Here is a 16,376-nt window from a genome sequence, read left to right as displayed (position 1 = left end):
TTTTCAGAATGATTTTTGTTTAGACCTAAATTAAAACTCATATCTTTGTTCCTTTAATGGTTCTGGCTGGTTTCTTTCTTTCTTTCTTTCTTTCTTTCTTTCTTTCTTTCTTTCTTTCTTTCTTTCTTTCTTTCTTTCTTTCTTTCTTGTAATAGTTTCATCATAGATTATAGAAGCCTTTATATTTAGAACTTCAGACATTATATTGAATTATAAATTAAAAAATTGTTCACTCGTAGTTCTATTTCTTTTGGACTTAAATTATATTATTTTGTAGGAAAATACTACACGCTGGGATTAAGTTATTGTTTTATTCAGAAGGTCTGGGTTCTTTGATTAAGACAGATAATTATGAATTAATGTGGAAAAATTAATCCCTACAAGAACCAACATTGTGAATTCTCAAAAATGGCTGGGTTGATATTTGGCTATTATAGAGCAATTACTGCTCTCAAGCAATGTGCTTGACACTTGGAAGCCTGCTTGGCCAATCTCCCTACGTATAATCCCAAGCTACAAAAACATTCCATATAAGTGAAGTGTTGTTGTAGAAACAATCCCCTTAAATTCATACCCATATTCCACGTATATTGAGCCTCCAATAGGGACACAAGGCCCATTTCATAATTCCGTATTTGGTGAAGTATCCAGACATTTTCAACTTATTTTAAGTAGAGCTATTACTGTTGGATTATTATGATAAAGCTTTCTTGAATGTGACAAAATGTTGTATCTGTAAAACTCAACATGCATTGATTATTTCAATGGTGTAGTTATAATTTTATGTTTGTTGAATTACTTGAAGCTGAATATTTGCTTTAAGTTGCAGAATTCTAGTCAGTGATCATAATAAAAAAATGAAGGCATTAAGGCAGAATTGGGACAAAATATGTCTATTCAGTATTCACAATGAACCCTATGATACATAGTTGCTATTAGTCCATTGCAAAGCACTCAACTTAGCTATTAAAAAGCCATCTTAGTTGTTCATAATTCAAAATCTCTACTATACTTTCTGTCATTCGTGATTTTTCTTTTCTTAGTTTTTTCCCCCTATTATGGAAATGACTTTTAAGAGGTGAGAGTTGCCCATCTGTTTTTAGGTTGGAGATGCAATTTCTCATTTTTCTTTATTCCCTTTCTGCCACACACAAAAGGACTCTGGTTATTCCATTATGGTAATAAGAAAAGCTTGTAAAAATTATTTTAAAGACAATTTGCTCAGAGTTAACAACGTATCAGTCATATCCTCACCAAGACTGAATAGTCTAAAGGCCATAGCACTTAAAATAAATATCACTGCTAGATTTATTAAGATTCATCTCAGTGTTTAAGAATATTTAACATTGCCAGAAAGGAATAATCCACTGTGGATGTTAATATAAAAGAAAATAGTGAGGAATAGTAAAATACAGTAAGACATAACAGAAAATAATTTAAACTATAATTGAAAGAATTATTGAAATAATAAAACATTATAATGTATAACTCGGACTAAACTATGATTCCCTTGCATGAACATCCTTAAATTAACTTATCTTTCAAAAGTACAGAAAGCAATTTCCAAAAAAAGTAGAGTAAGTATGAATATTTGAAAAAAGTTGTTTGAATAGAGGGAATATATTACAGTAGTTCTTTTAAAATCGAAGTTAAGAAATGGACCTATGTACCAGGTATTCTAGAAAAATTAGTCATAAAGCATCAGAAGTTAATCTAAAAGGATATAAAGTCATACATAATTGATATTTTTATGCATAATTGATTTGTATTAATATTGTTAGCATCATTATGAGATATATTTTTAAAAGGCATAGCACAGAATCTTAATATATACAAGTACATATTATTCTTTCAAAGTTTAGCCTATTATGAGATGATACTTAGTTCCTTGTAACTCGGTCAGTAATTATCCCTCTTCTATAATTTAGCTTGTTGCTTTTGGATCACTATTCCTGGGAAAATCTCATGGATAAAAAAATATTTGAAATCTCAAGCTACCCTGCAGTCACTGAAAATATCCACAAGAGGGTGCCAAGCTATCAGCAACAAAGTTATTTCCCAATAGGTTCTCAAGTGCTTGTTTTATTTTTAATACCAGAAATGAACAGAGATGCCAGAAAATAAATTAGATTTTTTTTATCTAAAATCAAAATACAACTTGCTTTCTTTTATTACTTGATTTGCTTTTATCACTTGAAGGCTGCGATGTGTTTTTTTTTTGCCAATCCATATAGCTTATTATTATTTAGAATCCTCAAGTAGGTGGCACATAAATTGTAGTAAATACATGAAATATTAAATGTTAAGAATATAGCTGCATGATGGAATATTTCCCATGGTAAATAAATTTTCTGAAAGATATTATTATACCTTTGAAATCTGGGGACTTCAAAATATATTTTCTAAATAGTGAGATCTAATGAGCTTTAGATAGATGGATTTAAAACAAAATTAACACTTTAGAGCACTGTCAAATTGAAGTAATAGTTTGATACAGGAACCACTGTTAATAAGCATAATGTGACAGTTTGAAGTGTGCTAGCCAGTCAAGAATATTATGAGGTTTTCCAAGAGACTGAATTGCTGGGTTTCTCAGCATGGAGAACCGCTCCAAACTTGATTGCAGAAAGTATGACTTCAGCAAGAGTGGTCAATGCCTGGAATGCACTATCTGATTCTGTAGTTACATCCTCAAACCAGGGGTGGGATTCTACCAGTTCGCACCTATTCGCGAGAACCGGTTGTTAACATTCTAAGCAGTTCGGAGAACCAGTTGTTAGAAGAAATTACTGGCCTAATCCTGTAAGGAAGGCAGGAAGGAAACATTCTGGTGTTGCTTATAGAAACTGCCTCTCTGTTAACCCTTATTACATTCTTGGCAGGACTAGACTTCCTGTCTCTGGAACTTCTCTGGAGATTTTTTTTCCTTCCTTTGCTGGTACTTTGCTTGTGTGGAGTGACCATTCAAAGTTACAATGGCACTGAAGAAAGTGACTTATGACCCTTTTTCACACTTACGACTGTTGCAGCATCCCCACAGTCACGAGAGGCCAGGTGAGGAGATGTGTGCCTTGATGTGAGTGATGTTGAGTTGGCCACGCCCAGCCAGTCATGACCACCAAGCCATGTCCACCCAGTCACATGACCACAAAGCCATGCCCACCAACTAAGCCACACCCACAGAACCGATTGTTAAAAATTTTGAATCCCACCCCTGCCTCAAACCCCCACTCCTTTAACCTCAAACTATCCACTATTGACCTCACCTCATTCCTAAGAGGTCTGTAAGGGGTGTGCATAAGTGCACCATCATGCCTCCTGTTCCTGTCCTATTGTCCCCATTTAATCATCCATATGTTCTGTATTCTTACTCATGTTTACACTTATACCTATTATTTTATAAGCAATTGACGGGAAGCATTCTAGGTATCCTTTGGACATACTATCAATCTGAACAATTCATTGAAGCTATGCAATTTGTTGGTCTATTCCTGACAACCAGCATATAACACCAATAAATGAACTTTCAACTTGGATGATTTCAGTAAAGTTTAATCCCCACATGATACTGTAGGAAGTTAGCACCCACCCCTCTCCTAGAAAATTGAAATATCCTAGAAAATACTAAAAAAGGCAGAATATTTCCCCTAAAAAGAGTAGAAATTCAAGAGCAGAAACACCTCAGAAGCAGAAGCTCACCCCCACCTTTGTTAATGGGTGGGCCATTAAGGCCTGGGCCAGAATACTTTACATAACAAAGATCTCCAGGTAAAGGTATAGCATCCAGCAAGGGTCAACCAAGCCTGGAACTCAGGAAAGCCTACAAAGTTAGTTAAGATCCCTGCCCCTGGGAGTCTGACAGCCAATGGGATACATTTCTTGCACAGGTACAGGAAACACTAAGGTAGGGCCAACAGGGGGTATATAAGGGTCTTAGCATCTTGGCCGGCCCTTCTTTTTCTCTTTTTCTTCACCTTGGAGCATGTGATCATCCTTCTTTGGAGCTTCAAGCCATGTGGTCCTGTCCACCATTAAAACCATCTTTCCAAATAGCCTCCCTATTTCCAGTGTCTTTTTCCCCACTTGGAACTGAACCCAGAAGAATAATTCTTCCAACAATACAACAATTCAAACATCACATTTTTGCTGTGTATTCCAGTAATTTTTTTTAATTGTTCTGTATATGTGAGATAGGTTTCTTCTAGTTTCTTGATGAATACTCTCTATTACCAGTATGATAGAGAACAAAATATCAAAGGAGTTTAATTTGATACAGATTTTTCAGCCCATTCAGCCCAGTGTTTATAAGCTAAACCAGTGTTTCTCAACCTTGGCAGCCTTAAGATGTGTGGACTTCAACTCCCAGCATTCCCCAGCCATCTTTGAGTTGAAGTCTGCTCATTTTAAAGTTGCCAGGGTTGAGAAACACTGGTTTAGCTACAGACGGGTAGGATTCAAATTTTTAACAACCGATTCTATGGGCGTGGCTTAGGTGGTGGGCATGGCTTGGTAGCCATGTGACTGGATGGACATGGCTTTGTGGTCATGTTATTGGCTGGGTGTGGCCAACTCAATATCACTCACATCGAAGCATGCATCTCCTCGCCTGGCCTCTCATGACTGTGGGGATGCTGCAACAGTCGGAAGTGTGAAAAGTTGTAATTAGTCACTTTTTTCAGTGCCATTGTAACTTTGAATGGTCACTCCACACAAGCAAAGTACCAGCAAAAGAGGGGGGAAAAACTCCTGAAACAGGAAGTCTAGTCCTGCCAAGAATGTAATAAGGGTTAATGGAGCGGCAGTTTCTATAAGCAACACCAGAATGTTTCCTTCCTGCCTTCCTTACAGGATTAGGCCAGTAATTTCTTCTAACAACTGGTTCTCCAAACGGCTTAGAATGTTAATAACTGGTTCTAGCGAATAGGTGCGAACTGATAGAATCCCACTCCTGGCTACAGATGTAAAAGAGAATATATCCCAATTTATTACAATTTCTTCAGCTTAATTCTCTAAATTTGCCTTTCACCACCAAAGTACAGTCCTTTCTGGAGCTCTACAATATCTCTAGCAGCTAAAAATTACAGTGCTAAAAATTAGCTGTCCTGAATGTTAAATTCACCTATATTAAGCATCTTTTTATTTTTTCCCCTGAGTTCTACTGATTAGCGAGTCTCTCAAATCATTATTTAGCCCTTTGCCAAATGTGCAGGATTCAGATAAGTTTTTCAGTTCAGCTGCATATACGTTGCAAGGAATTCTCCTTTTTGTTTTTTCTAATGTCATCTGAAACTCACTAGACTTAATAAAAGACGTGGCACAAAATATTGCTGTATTATTTCTAATAGTTCTATAAAATGAAACAGGGGGATATATTGAGCTTCTCAATAAGCTGTATGTTTTATCCAGCTGTTGCAATTAAAAAAGGATCCCCTTTTTTTCAGAAATTTGCTTTAAAACATTGCTCATATCCTTCTGTATTGTAATACCTTGTCATATGTGTCATTATCAAACACATTAATTTTCTCAGGCTACCTATCCTGCTGTGCTTTTTTTCTTTCTTTTGGTCCTCAATTACAGAGGTCTTCCTCTGATTGTTGTGAACACTTTACTACCTCTTGTTCCCTCTGCAGATAAAGCAAAGCTTGAGAGGCTTTTTTTAAGTGGTCCCAACTCATTATCACTGCTGTGTCTTTTTTTCCTACTGATTAGTCAAAGACATTCAAATCAGGAATAGGTTTTTCTCCTGCTTATCTTTCTGAAACATCTAAAATAATTATCTTCTGTGGGTCTGCAAGAATTACAGGCAGGTCAAGGTGATCAAACAACAATACAAGATTGCAAACCTGCTTAATCAATCAATCTAGTCAACAATGACCCAATGCACAATAGCATAGTGGACAAGAGATTTAATCAAAAAATGTCAGAGTCCATAGTTGAGAAGACCACATGCTGACCACATGCACACCAGAATTTATTTTGTTTATTTGCTGATATTTCTACAACATCCAATTCTCACAGGAATCTGTTTACGACCCAATTTCTGTTTACTGACTACATCAGATTTGTAATCTTTAAAATTCTCTCTCTCTTTCTCTGTCTCTCTTTGTCTGTGTCTCTGTCTGTCTCTCTCTTTCCCATCTATCTATCTATCTATCTATCTATCTATCTATCTATCTATCTATCTATCTATCTATCTATCTATCTATCTATCATCTATCTATCTATCTATCTATCTATCTATCTATCTATCATCTATCTATCTATCTATCTATCTATCTATCTATCTATCTATCTATCATCTATCTATCTATCTATCTATCTATCTATCTATCATCTATCTATCTATCTATCTATCTATCTATCTATCTATCTATCTATCTATCTATCTATCTATCTATCTATCTATCTATCTATCTATCTATCTATCTATCTATCTATCATCTCACTCACTCACTCACTCACTCACTCACTCACTCACTCACTCACTCTATCTATCTATCTATCTATCTATCTATCTATCTATCTATCTATCATCTATCTATCTATCTATCTACCTATCTATCATCTCACTCACTCACTCACTCACTCACTCACTCACTCACTCACTCACTCACTCACTCACTCTATCTATCTATCTATCTATCTATCTATCTATCTATCTATCTATCTATCTATCTATCTATCTATCATCTCACTCACTCACTCACTCACTCACTCACTCTATCTATCTATCTATCTATCTATCTATCTATCTATCTATCTATCTATCTATCTATCTATCTATCATCTCACTCACTCACTCACTCACTCACTCACTCATCTATCTATCTATCTATCTATCTATCTATCTATCTATCTATCTATCTATCTCTATTTAAATTTCGACCCCACCTTTTAATTCTGGAGCAGGAGGTGCATGCCTAGCACCACATGCTCCCATTTTTTCCAACCACCATAACTCTGGTTCCTGGTTGGGTTGAGATTAATCCCGTAGTGAGTTTCTGAGGCTGATCAGGGGCTACAATCTGGCATCCCCAGTGCCAATCTAATGCCCCAGCCAATCTAGAGCCTCAGTACCAAAATGAAAGATTTTATAGACTAATTATCGATCTCATTTGACATTGACATATCTGGGTTTATAGTCCTCATTTTCTATAGTTATTAACAAATATCAAACTTCAGCAGAAATTTAAAACTAGCCATTTCATCTTCTACTACCTGCTCTCAATAGTGGGATGGATGGGTATGTGAGATGTCACTTCCTCCACATCGTCTTCTGAAAACAACTGATTGTTATATAACAACTGAGATTAATAACTACACAATCTATTCACTCATAAACATGATAAAAATGCTTTATATTGAAGGTCCTGATTAAACTAAAATCAAGTAGAATAAAACCAAACTTTGTTTTAAGATATCAAGACCCAAAATTCCAAATAATGTTACTATTTTTCCTTACTGACCATTCTCTTGAACCTAGAAAGAAAATGATTGGGATAGGATAAGCCAGATTTTTTTTTTTTTTTACGTTTTCAAGCAATAGAACCCCTTAGTAAAAAAAAGAGATAATAAATCTCAAACTTCTAATCAAGAGGTAAGTTCTGGTGATAGAAAATTGGCCGTGCTTAAGTGAATTTCTTTCTTTGTCCTTAGTCTCTCATGGAACTCCATGAAGTTCTCATCAGAACACAGAAAACATTTTGAAACCCCTGAGTCAAGCAACTTGGTTCCTTGAAGAGAATGTGAACTACCATTCTATTTATTCTATTTATGAATTAGGCAATGGGCCATAAGACAGCCAAAGGCAAAACAGAGAGAAAACAAAAGAAAAAGTCACTCTGGATCCATCTTGTCCAAACTTCTGCTGTCCAGATGTGATGTATGTTCTGCATCATCCTCAATATGGTACATAGGTTGATATTGTACCAGATTGAAGAAAGATGATTTATCAAATACAGCTTTCTCTACTCTGTTATTTTCCAAATGTTTGAGCTTTCTCCCAGAACCTCAATTCAGCATGACCATTCTGTCCAAATATATGGGGGTGAAATAGTTTAGGGAAGCCCTACTTATTTAATGTCCTAAGCTGGTACAAAACTTGAGGCATAATTTTACCTGGGAAAATAATATTTCATTATATTCATGATAGTGTAACTTTTGATATTAAACAAAAGATTGCCCACATCCTGGCTAAATTCATGTGTTGGCTAATTAGTTGGCTATGTCTTAACATGCTGTGTGGACCCTATTTGTTATGGCTTATTCAATGAGCCACAATTAAGTGAACTATAGTCTAAAATAATGTCTAAACCAAACCAACAAATTGAAGCAAAAAAACAAAAACAAAACCACTATACCAATGGTGAGCTGACATTAAAGCATATGAGCACAGTATTCCAGTCTTGAGCCTATTCTAAATTATTGTCTGTAACTGGATTGGTGAGCATTATAAGTGGATTCCATCCATCTGGCTAAGGTGGAAGACCCCTTTCCTAGTGTTTTCTCCACCAGAATGAAAAGGAAACATATGGGTTTTGCCTTTCTTCTCACAGCCTGACCTACCTGCCTCTCAGCTCCAGGGTTTTTAATCATCCCTCAGTGGGGAGCCCCAAAAAGAATGTTCTAATTACTACCCCCATTCCTTTGTACAGCAGGAATCTTGCTCAGTGACAGCAGGAAACAGTTCCGCTTCAGAGAACTGTTTTCAATCGCTGCTGGATCCGTCCGTTCAGAGCTGCTTGTGCAATGCAGGGCAATCAATACTTTGACAGGACCCCAGGAAAAGGTCTTGCAATCAAATTAACAGCAAAAAGCCGGGCTGCCTGTCACCTTGCTTTTGACAGAGAGGTAAAAATCCCGGGATGAATAATTGCCTAGAGTTCCTCGAATTTTTTCATAGCTCAAGCCTGGCTGCTTATTTAGATACTCTTTCATTATTTATATTTATGGGTCCCTTTATCAAGCAAAGTTCTCATGAGGCTATGGAAAAACATGATGCAGTGAAAACATTAAAGGGCAATGTGTTTTTATAAAGCAGCAGGTTGAGCGGTAGAGGCTTAAAGAAGGCAAAGAGAACCTGTGGTCCTCCAGATGTTGCTGCACTAGAATTCCTAATACTGTATAACTTACCACTGCCTCTGTTACGGGGGGGCCCTTGAGACTTAAAACAGATGTCTTCAACACTCTGGCTGAAACCATATTACCACAAGCCTTTTTTAAAAGCTTGGAATCTTAAAAACGAGTACCAGAAAAACACTAGCAAATGTGCTCACCATAATGTATGTATTAAAAACATGATTTGTTGATAAAATGCAGCTTGGTGGGTTCCTGCAGTATCCTAAATCTAGATCTTCAACCTTTTGGCCAGCTCAGCAGTGGAATGCTGAAAATATCAGAGATGTTCTCTCAGAATTGATGCTTGACGGTTTGCCCATTCATGATAGAGCTGCAGGGAGGATATAGCTAGTAACAGTTTCAGTTTAATAGAACACTGTCTGAACCCAAGCTTCTTTCCTCGCACTGTTGCTTACTTTTTATAGACCAATCTAATATATATCCAAAGAAAACACTGAACTTATGAAGGAGATTAGAGACCCAAAGGCATTCTTGGACATTTTGTCCACTTCCCAGAAAAACAATGGAGACAGTCGGCTGCAGTGAATTGTTTTACTTGGCACTAAGGGGGTATAGACTGATGCTGAGTTTCCATGAGACAGCTCACTCACAGCTGACTCTATAGAAGCTTCCATTTATACAATGATTGTATATATACATTATGCATTAGCTGACAGTATATATTTGAGCATGCATAATTAAAAAATGTTACAGCAGAAATATTAGCACATTCATAGTTGTGAGATTGGAAAATCTGCTACACATGCTTATAATATAAACATTCCTCCTCTACATCTACTGAAGACCAGTTCTGGACAGTCCTGTGTTAAGGCAGTTGCAAAGCAGAGAAAATTAATTGAAGTTAATCTCTGAGCAGACTTACTCAATATGAAATAGTTATTACTAATACATTATCTATACATTAATACATTAGCAAATTTTTGGCTGCTTATAACATCTGTCAATACAAATCATGAAACATCCACAGTATGAAAAATAAACAGAATCAAATAATAAAAGAAACCCAAGGCTGTCACAGAAAATGTAAACTCATGTCGGAAAAACCAAGTTTTTAATTACTTATGGAAAGCCGACAGCATAGGGGCAGATTAAAATATTGGGGGATGCGGGAGCACTTCCAAAGGGCAGGGACCCCTATGGAAAAACATCATTTGTGTCTTCACCACCCTCATTTCATGAAATGAGGTATCACTGGTAGGAGAAATAGGTCAGATGGGTCATGATCAGTTGAAGGAAGCTGTCCTGCAAGTACAGCTTCCTTAGTAAACCGTGTCAAATTGTAAAGGTTAAAACCAGTTGTTTGAAGTGCATTTGGAAGCAAATAGGAAGCATTTCCATTTTCTAAATACTGGGAGTGCATTCCAGAACCTGACAGCCACACAGGAACATAGAATAACAGAGTTGAGAGGGACCTTGGAGGTCATCTAGTCCAACCCCTGCTCAAGCAGGAGAGTCTGTTCCAAATATTAGTCTCCATCTAGGATCGAGAAGACCTTCTTCCATTTGCTATATAACTGAGCTTCTGGCTGGGGAATTCTAGGAGTTGAAGTCTACACAAACTTGAGAAACTTTGAGCTAATAGTTGAAAGGACCAATTCTGCTGATCTAAGTAACGGCAGATTCATAGCCGAAGAGCCAGTCTTTCAAATATGTACTAAGGATTTTAGTTATTTAAAATTTGAAAACTAACAAGAAAACGTGACCTATTGGGTCAACATGTCACAGAAATTTCCTTATCAGATTCCTCAATGCCTTCAACAATGGCAGATTTTCTAATGCACTTCTTTCACTGAAACAGTTCTTAAACATTCAAGATGTTTAGAGATGCATCAGCCTTGAAAGTAGCCTGTAGTCAAACATCAGGAGTTAACTATAGGAAACGTTTTACTGTGTGACATTTTGTATTGTCATAAAATGTTTCATGAAGTTTTCCAGATTTCAATTCCACGGGAGTTCCAGATTTTGGATCTTTTGCATTCTGTAAGTTAGTCCACTTGATGTATCTTGTTTAAAAAATAGTTGCCATATGATGCACTGTTTTGCCCATTTAAAGGTTGCACTACCACACAACCCCGAAAGTTTGGGAAAACAAATGCAGGTAGTCCTCGACTTACAACAGTTCATTTAGTGACTGTTCAAAGTTACAACAGCACTGAAGAGTGATTGATGACCATTTTTTCACACTTATGACTGTTGCTCATGCCAATAGTCATGTGATCCGACTTCAGATGCTTGGCAACTGACTCATATTTATGACAATTGGTGTCCCAGGGCCATGTGATAACTTTTGTGACTTTCTGACTAGCAAGGTCAATGGGAAAGCCAAAATCACTTAACAACCATGTTACTAACTTAACAGCCACAGTAATTCATTTAACAACTGTGGCAAGAAAGGTTGTAAAATGGGGCAAATCTCACATAACAAATGTTTAGCAACAGAAATGTTGGGCTCATTTGTGGTCATAAGTCAAGGACTATCTGTAGTTGGTAGAAGTATCAAAACTTTGAAATTATACAGAAGCATGAGAACCAATTCCTACAAGACCTTACAATTTATATACAAGATTTTTTTAAATGATTTGCCTAACATTCAATAAAGCAGGATTTCAGATAAATAGCATTCCTTTTAAAATCAAATAATTTGTGCTTGTCTAACGCAAGAGTGCTTGTCTTGTTCTCTGCACTCATGACAAAACTTCCATTTATAATCAGCATGGGCACAGTGTTTGCAAATGTTGGGATGATACATCTTAAATATGATAAGCTATGGAAACCTGGCACAGAATAACCTCAGAGTTCTTGCTTTTTTAAGAATCTTACAAAGAAAGGAAAATCTTCTGAAAATACATCTTCTCCATAATATGTTACTATGACAAAAGTAAATATATCCTCTGAGATTCTATCTTCTGTCTCAGATTAAACATTTATTTACTTTACCAGTACTTCCTTATGTAGCCATAAATGAAATACCCTCAAATGAATGAAAGCACATTCCAGCTTATTCATACGTAGTGAATTATGGATTTTTGAGCTATGAACATGAGTTTCTTCTATGTGGAGAGATAATATACTTACAATTTATCTTTTCTAATCCTAATTTTAGAATGATCTAATTGAAAAAACAAGCCATTTTTTTCAAAATTAAATATTTATTTAGATTTTATTATAGCAAGTCTACACAACTCTATATCTATACAAATCCTAATGGAAATGAGCTTCATAATTCTTCTCTTTATCCATCTTTAGCCATTTCACAACGTCTTCATGTCTTAGCGACTATGTTCACATTTCCTTTTTGTTTAGAACAGAGTCTTTATAAGAAATGTAATTCAGCACCATGTAGCTGGAAGACACGCTTCACTGGATATCATCATCATCAAACATATCTTCAAAATCTAAAAAGATAATGAATACCACACAGAAGTAAATACAACTTCATTGTTCTGATTTAAAAAAACATACATAAGTGAATATGTCAATTTAATTCATGGGATCTCAACTATAAAAAGTAGACTTACCACCAAATGCCAAAAAGGGAGGCATTTATTGTCTAGATTTTTGCCATCCAGATTTAATAAATACAGCTTAGTAACAGTACAAAATGTATTCCTCATTTTGGAATAAAAAAAATATCTTGAAATCCATTCAATAAGTTCACAAGAAATTCAACTGAAAATGAGGGTCATTATGTAAGGCAGGGGTGTCAAACTCACAGCCTGCAGCCTGGATGTGTCACATGTTGGCCATGCCCACCCCTATTTTAGCAAAAGGGGAAAAGTCGCAATACATCACGTAATGACATGAGTTTGACACTCCCGATGTAAGGTAAATCCTATATCATTGTGGGATTCTCGAACACAGATCACATAATGCAACTCCTTGAGTTATTTTAACATGCTAAAGGGTTGATATTTAAAAGCTCCCCCCCTCCCCAATTTATTTATTTTGTAGCAGGGTTGGACAACCTTTTGTGATTTATAGATCAAAGGCCATCGGTTGTCCATTTTACAGAATCAAGAATATTGAGCATGGAATACTATGGTAGTCTGGCATAAGCTATCAGTTCACTTATTCAGCATGCAATGGTTTCCTTCAGTTATATGCTAATTCTAAAAGTTTGCTGTTTTTCTGTTATTGGAAATAACTTCCATTTCTACTGAATAGCATGCTACTATTTGGGTATTGATTATTCCCGTCCCTCAAAAGTGGCACAATACCAAAATTGACTTTTTTGGTCCTGATTACTATTGAGCTATTGCACAATTTGAAGGATACACGTGTATTCTGTGTACTTCTGTTGCAAAACAGAGGATGTCCCAAGGTTTTCTGCTTAACAGCCAATGCATCTGATGATAAATCTTTAAAAGGCTATGTATCCAATAACCCCTGATCCATAAAACATAATGGTCCTAGTGTTTGGCCATCATTTGCTTGATAAACTGAAGGCTTAACATTCCCTCAGATATGTTGTTCTAATATGTTTTTATTTTCAGTAATGTTTCTAGTAAAGCCAGTAATAACATTTTAAAAAACAGTCAGCAATGACTAAAATAAACACGCCTGATTTAAAATAAAATTGAACACTTACTATTAAAGAAGTCTGCATGTACTGCCTTTTCATTAGCAGCTAGATCCATCAATAAACCTGTACTTCCTCCAGCCTGAAAAAGAATTGGTTTGTCATCTGTGCCAACTTATTCATGTAATAATTAGCTTTAAAGAACTTTACAGTTCTCTAGTTGCTCACCTAAATCTAGCACAATTTAGACAGAATCATCCTGATAAGTTTAATTGCTTATTACTATTACTGAGTTGAGATATAAAGACCAACATTATAATGGAAATTATAATTATAATGTTTGTGCAGCATTTCTTTCTCCTCTCAAAAATCTCACTCATCTAAAAAGCAGAAGCAGGGTGGCGGTGGAATGACGGATAAACATACACAGATGAAAAATTAGTCCCCAAATGATCTTGCCATAAAAAACAAACTTTGTGCCCTGAAAAAGTATGCAAACCCTTAACAGATTAACAGAGATGGAAGGCACCTTGTAGGTCATCTCACCCCCATCCACCCAAGCAGGAGACCCCTACACTAATGATCTTGACAAGTTTAAGGCTTGTGGACTTCAACTCCCAGAATTCCTCAGCTAACATGACTGGAGGAGGAATTCTGGGAGTTGAAGTCCACAAGGCTTAAAGCTGTCCAGTTTGAAGACCCCTGCCCTACACCATTTCTGAGGAAGGCAGTCCAGTCTCTTCTTGAAAGCTTCCAGTGCTGAAGCTCCCACAACTTCTGAAGGCAACTTCTGTTCCATTGGTTGATTGCTCTGACTTTCAGAAAATCCCTTCTTCTTTCTAGATTGAATCTCTCTTTGTTCAGCTCCCATCCATTATTCCTTGTCTGGCCTTCGGGTGCCTTGGAAAATAGCTTGAGCCACCCCGCCCTCCTCTCTGTGGCAGCCCCTCAAATATTGGAACTATTTCTCGCTTCAGCCAGCTCTTTAAAACTTAAAAGCCCACCCTTGTGAGGCATCCAATCTGCCCACCCTTCCTCGTTCAACCAGACACCAACAGTGGAAGACAGAAACTGTCGTTCCTGGCCAAACAATGGCTTAATTGACTGACACAAGGGACCGCAGACTTCCATCCAAGGACGTCGCGCGACCCCATTTCCGAGGACCGGGAACAAAATAGCCCAGCCCGGGAAAGCTGTCCTCCTTCTGCTGCTGCTGCCGCCGCCTCACCTCGTCAAGGTCCACATAAGGCCCCGCACCCTCGGGAAACATCTCGTCCACCGCCGGCTTCATCGCTACCCTCTTTCCTTGGAGGCCACCTACATCCGTCTCCAGAAAGAATCAGCTTCCGGCTTCTCTAGGAGTGCGGGAGGAGGAGACCTCTCTGGTGTTCATCAAGTTCTGGGACTCCGACGGAAGGACCATAGAGCAAGTCCCATCGGTGCTGGCTGTAAAGATCTTGGGCGTTTCTTCCAAAGAAATAAGCAAGAGTGCTGTTGCTTGGAGGTGATTTTTTGGGTGTCACGAAAGCTTAGCAGCACTGAATGACTGCATTCGCACAACCATTATTCGGCCAGTTGCAGATTTAAGGTGTACCTTCAGGGTCTCCTTGCCTCATTTAACCCTTACTATTTAACCCTTATAGGAAACACATCTTGATTAGTGGAGCATAAAAACACTCTTTTGTTGCCAGTTTGCTGCCCAGACAGGCTAAAGTTAATCATGGATATTTTCTGTCCAGAGCTTGCCATACCCACAAACTTGGGAGTGAGTCTGTTTCTCTTCCATTGTATACAATAATTTTGAAAATTAAGAGAACAAATAGAAATAAAAATCACTGAAAATCATCCAGATTTGGGTTTAGATGATTATAATCCTATCTCAATGTAGGTGAGATTATTTGGTACCCCCAGGAATAACACAAATTGGACCTAGAAAAGGGGACCAAAGGACCTGTCCATGTAGTTGCCAGGAGTCAGGACTAATTTGAAGGCACAAAAACACAAAATAAATTTTACAGTTGGATCCAGGGCATCTGCCATATACAGGTAGTCATTGCTTAATGACCAGTTGCTAGCGACTTCAAAGTTATGATGCCCCCCTCCGGCCCCATTCAAGGTACTTACAATTCAGTTTTTAAGTGCCAATGTCTGTACCCACCTGACAATTATATGATCACATTTTGGGCACTTAGCACTGGTTCACATTTATAGCCCATTATTTCTGTTGGTTTCTGCCAATGGATATAACGGATTATGGTGATTTGCTTAACAGCCACTGCAAAAAGGTCATAAATTCAGATTTAATGACAATCCCCCCCCATAACATACAACCGTAATTCTGGCTCAATTATGTGTTGTAAGTGGAGAACAACATGTAATTCAACCATAAGCTGTATATGTGAAGCCTGACCAAAGAAATATTACATAATTTAGCAGTTAATTTTTTTGTATTTCTTGATCACAGTTTAGTTTATGTCCAAATAATAATATTTAAATCAACTTTGTTTGTACTAAAATGTACAAAGCTAATGCAGCCACTGTTCCAGTAGTTTACTATACTTTTTTTTAGTGTACTTAATTTAAACTAGAAAAGTCAGGCTATACAATTCAAAAATCCTGGCTATATAGTTTAATGTGTTTATAGATTTGACTGTCCGGCTATTCAATTTTTCACTGGGTCACAGGGCTGCAGATCTGGTTTCTGCCAATTTTAAGATTA

The 16,376-nt window shown here is 37.0% G+C and overlaps 1 protein-coding gene across 1 annotated transcript; it reads right to left on the bottom strand.

Moving 5' to 3' along the window:
- Window positions 1-12,267: 12,267 nt before the first annotated feature.
- COPS9 (COP9 signalosome subunit 9) lies at window positions 12,268-15,008 on the bottom strand. Its single transcript, XM_026695003.2, has 3 exons — window positions 14,886-15,008; window positions 13,727-13,799; window positions 12,268-12,533 (listed from the first exon to the last, which is right to left on the bottom strand). The coding sequence occupies exons 1-3, from the start codon at window positions 14,946-14,948 to the stop codon at window positions 12,496-12,498; spliced, it is 174 nt and encodes a 57-aa protein (XP_026550788.1). The 5' UTR covers window positions 14,949-15,008; the 3' UTR covers window positions 12,268-12,495.
- Between the last annotated feature and the right edge of the window lie 1,368 nt (window positions 15,009-16,376).

Source organism: Notechis scutatus, chromosome 4, assembly GCF_049901735.1.
Source record: "Notechis scutatus isolate UNSWTSFEM ecotype Mainland chromosome 4, rNotScu1.2, whole genome shotgun sequence".
Taxonomy (NCBI): Eukaryota; Metazoa; Chordata; class Lepidosauria; order Squamata; family Elapidae; genus Notechis; species Notechis scutatus.
Note: the sequence above shows the minus strand (reverse complement) of the source record. Positions and strands in the feature narration are given on the sequence as shown.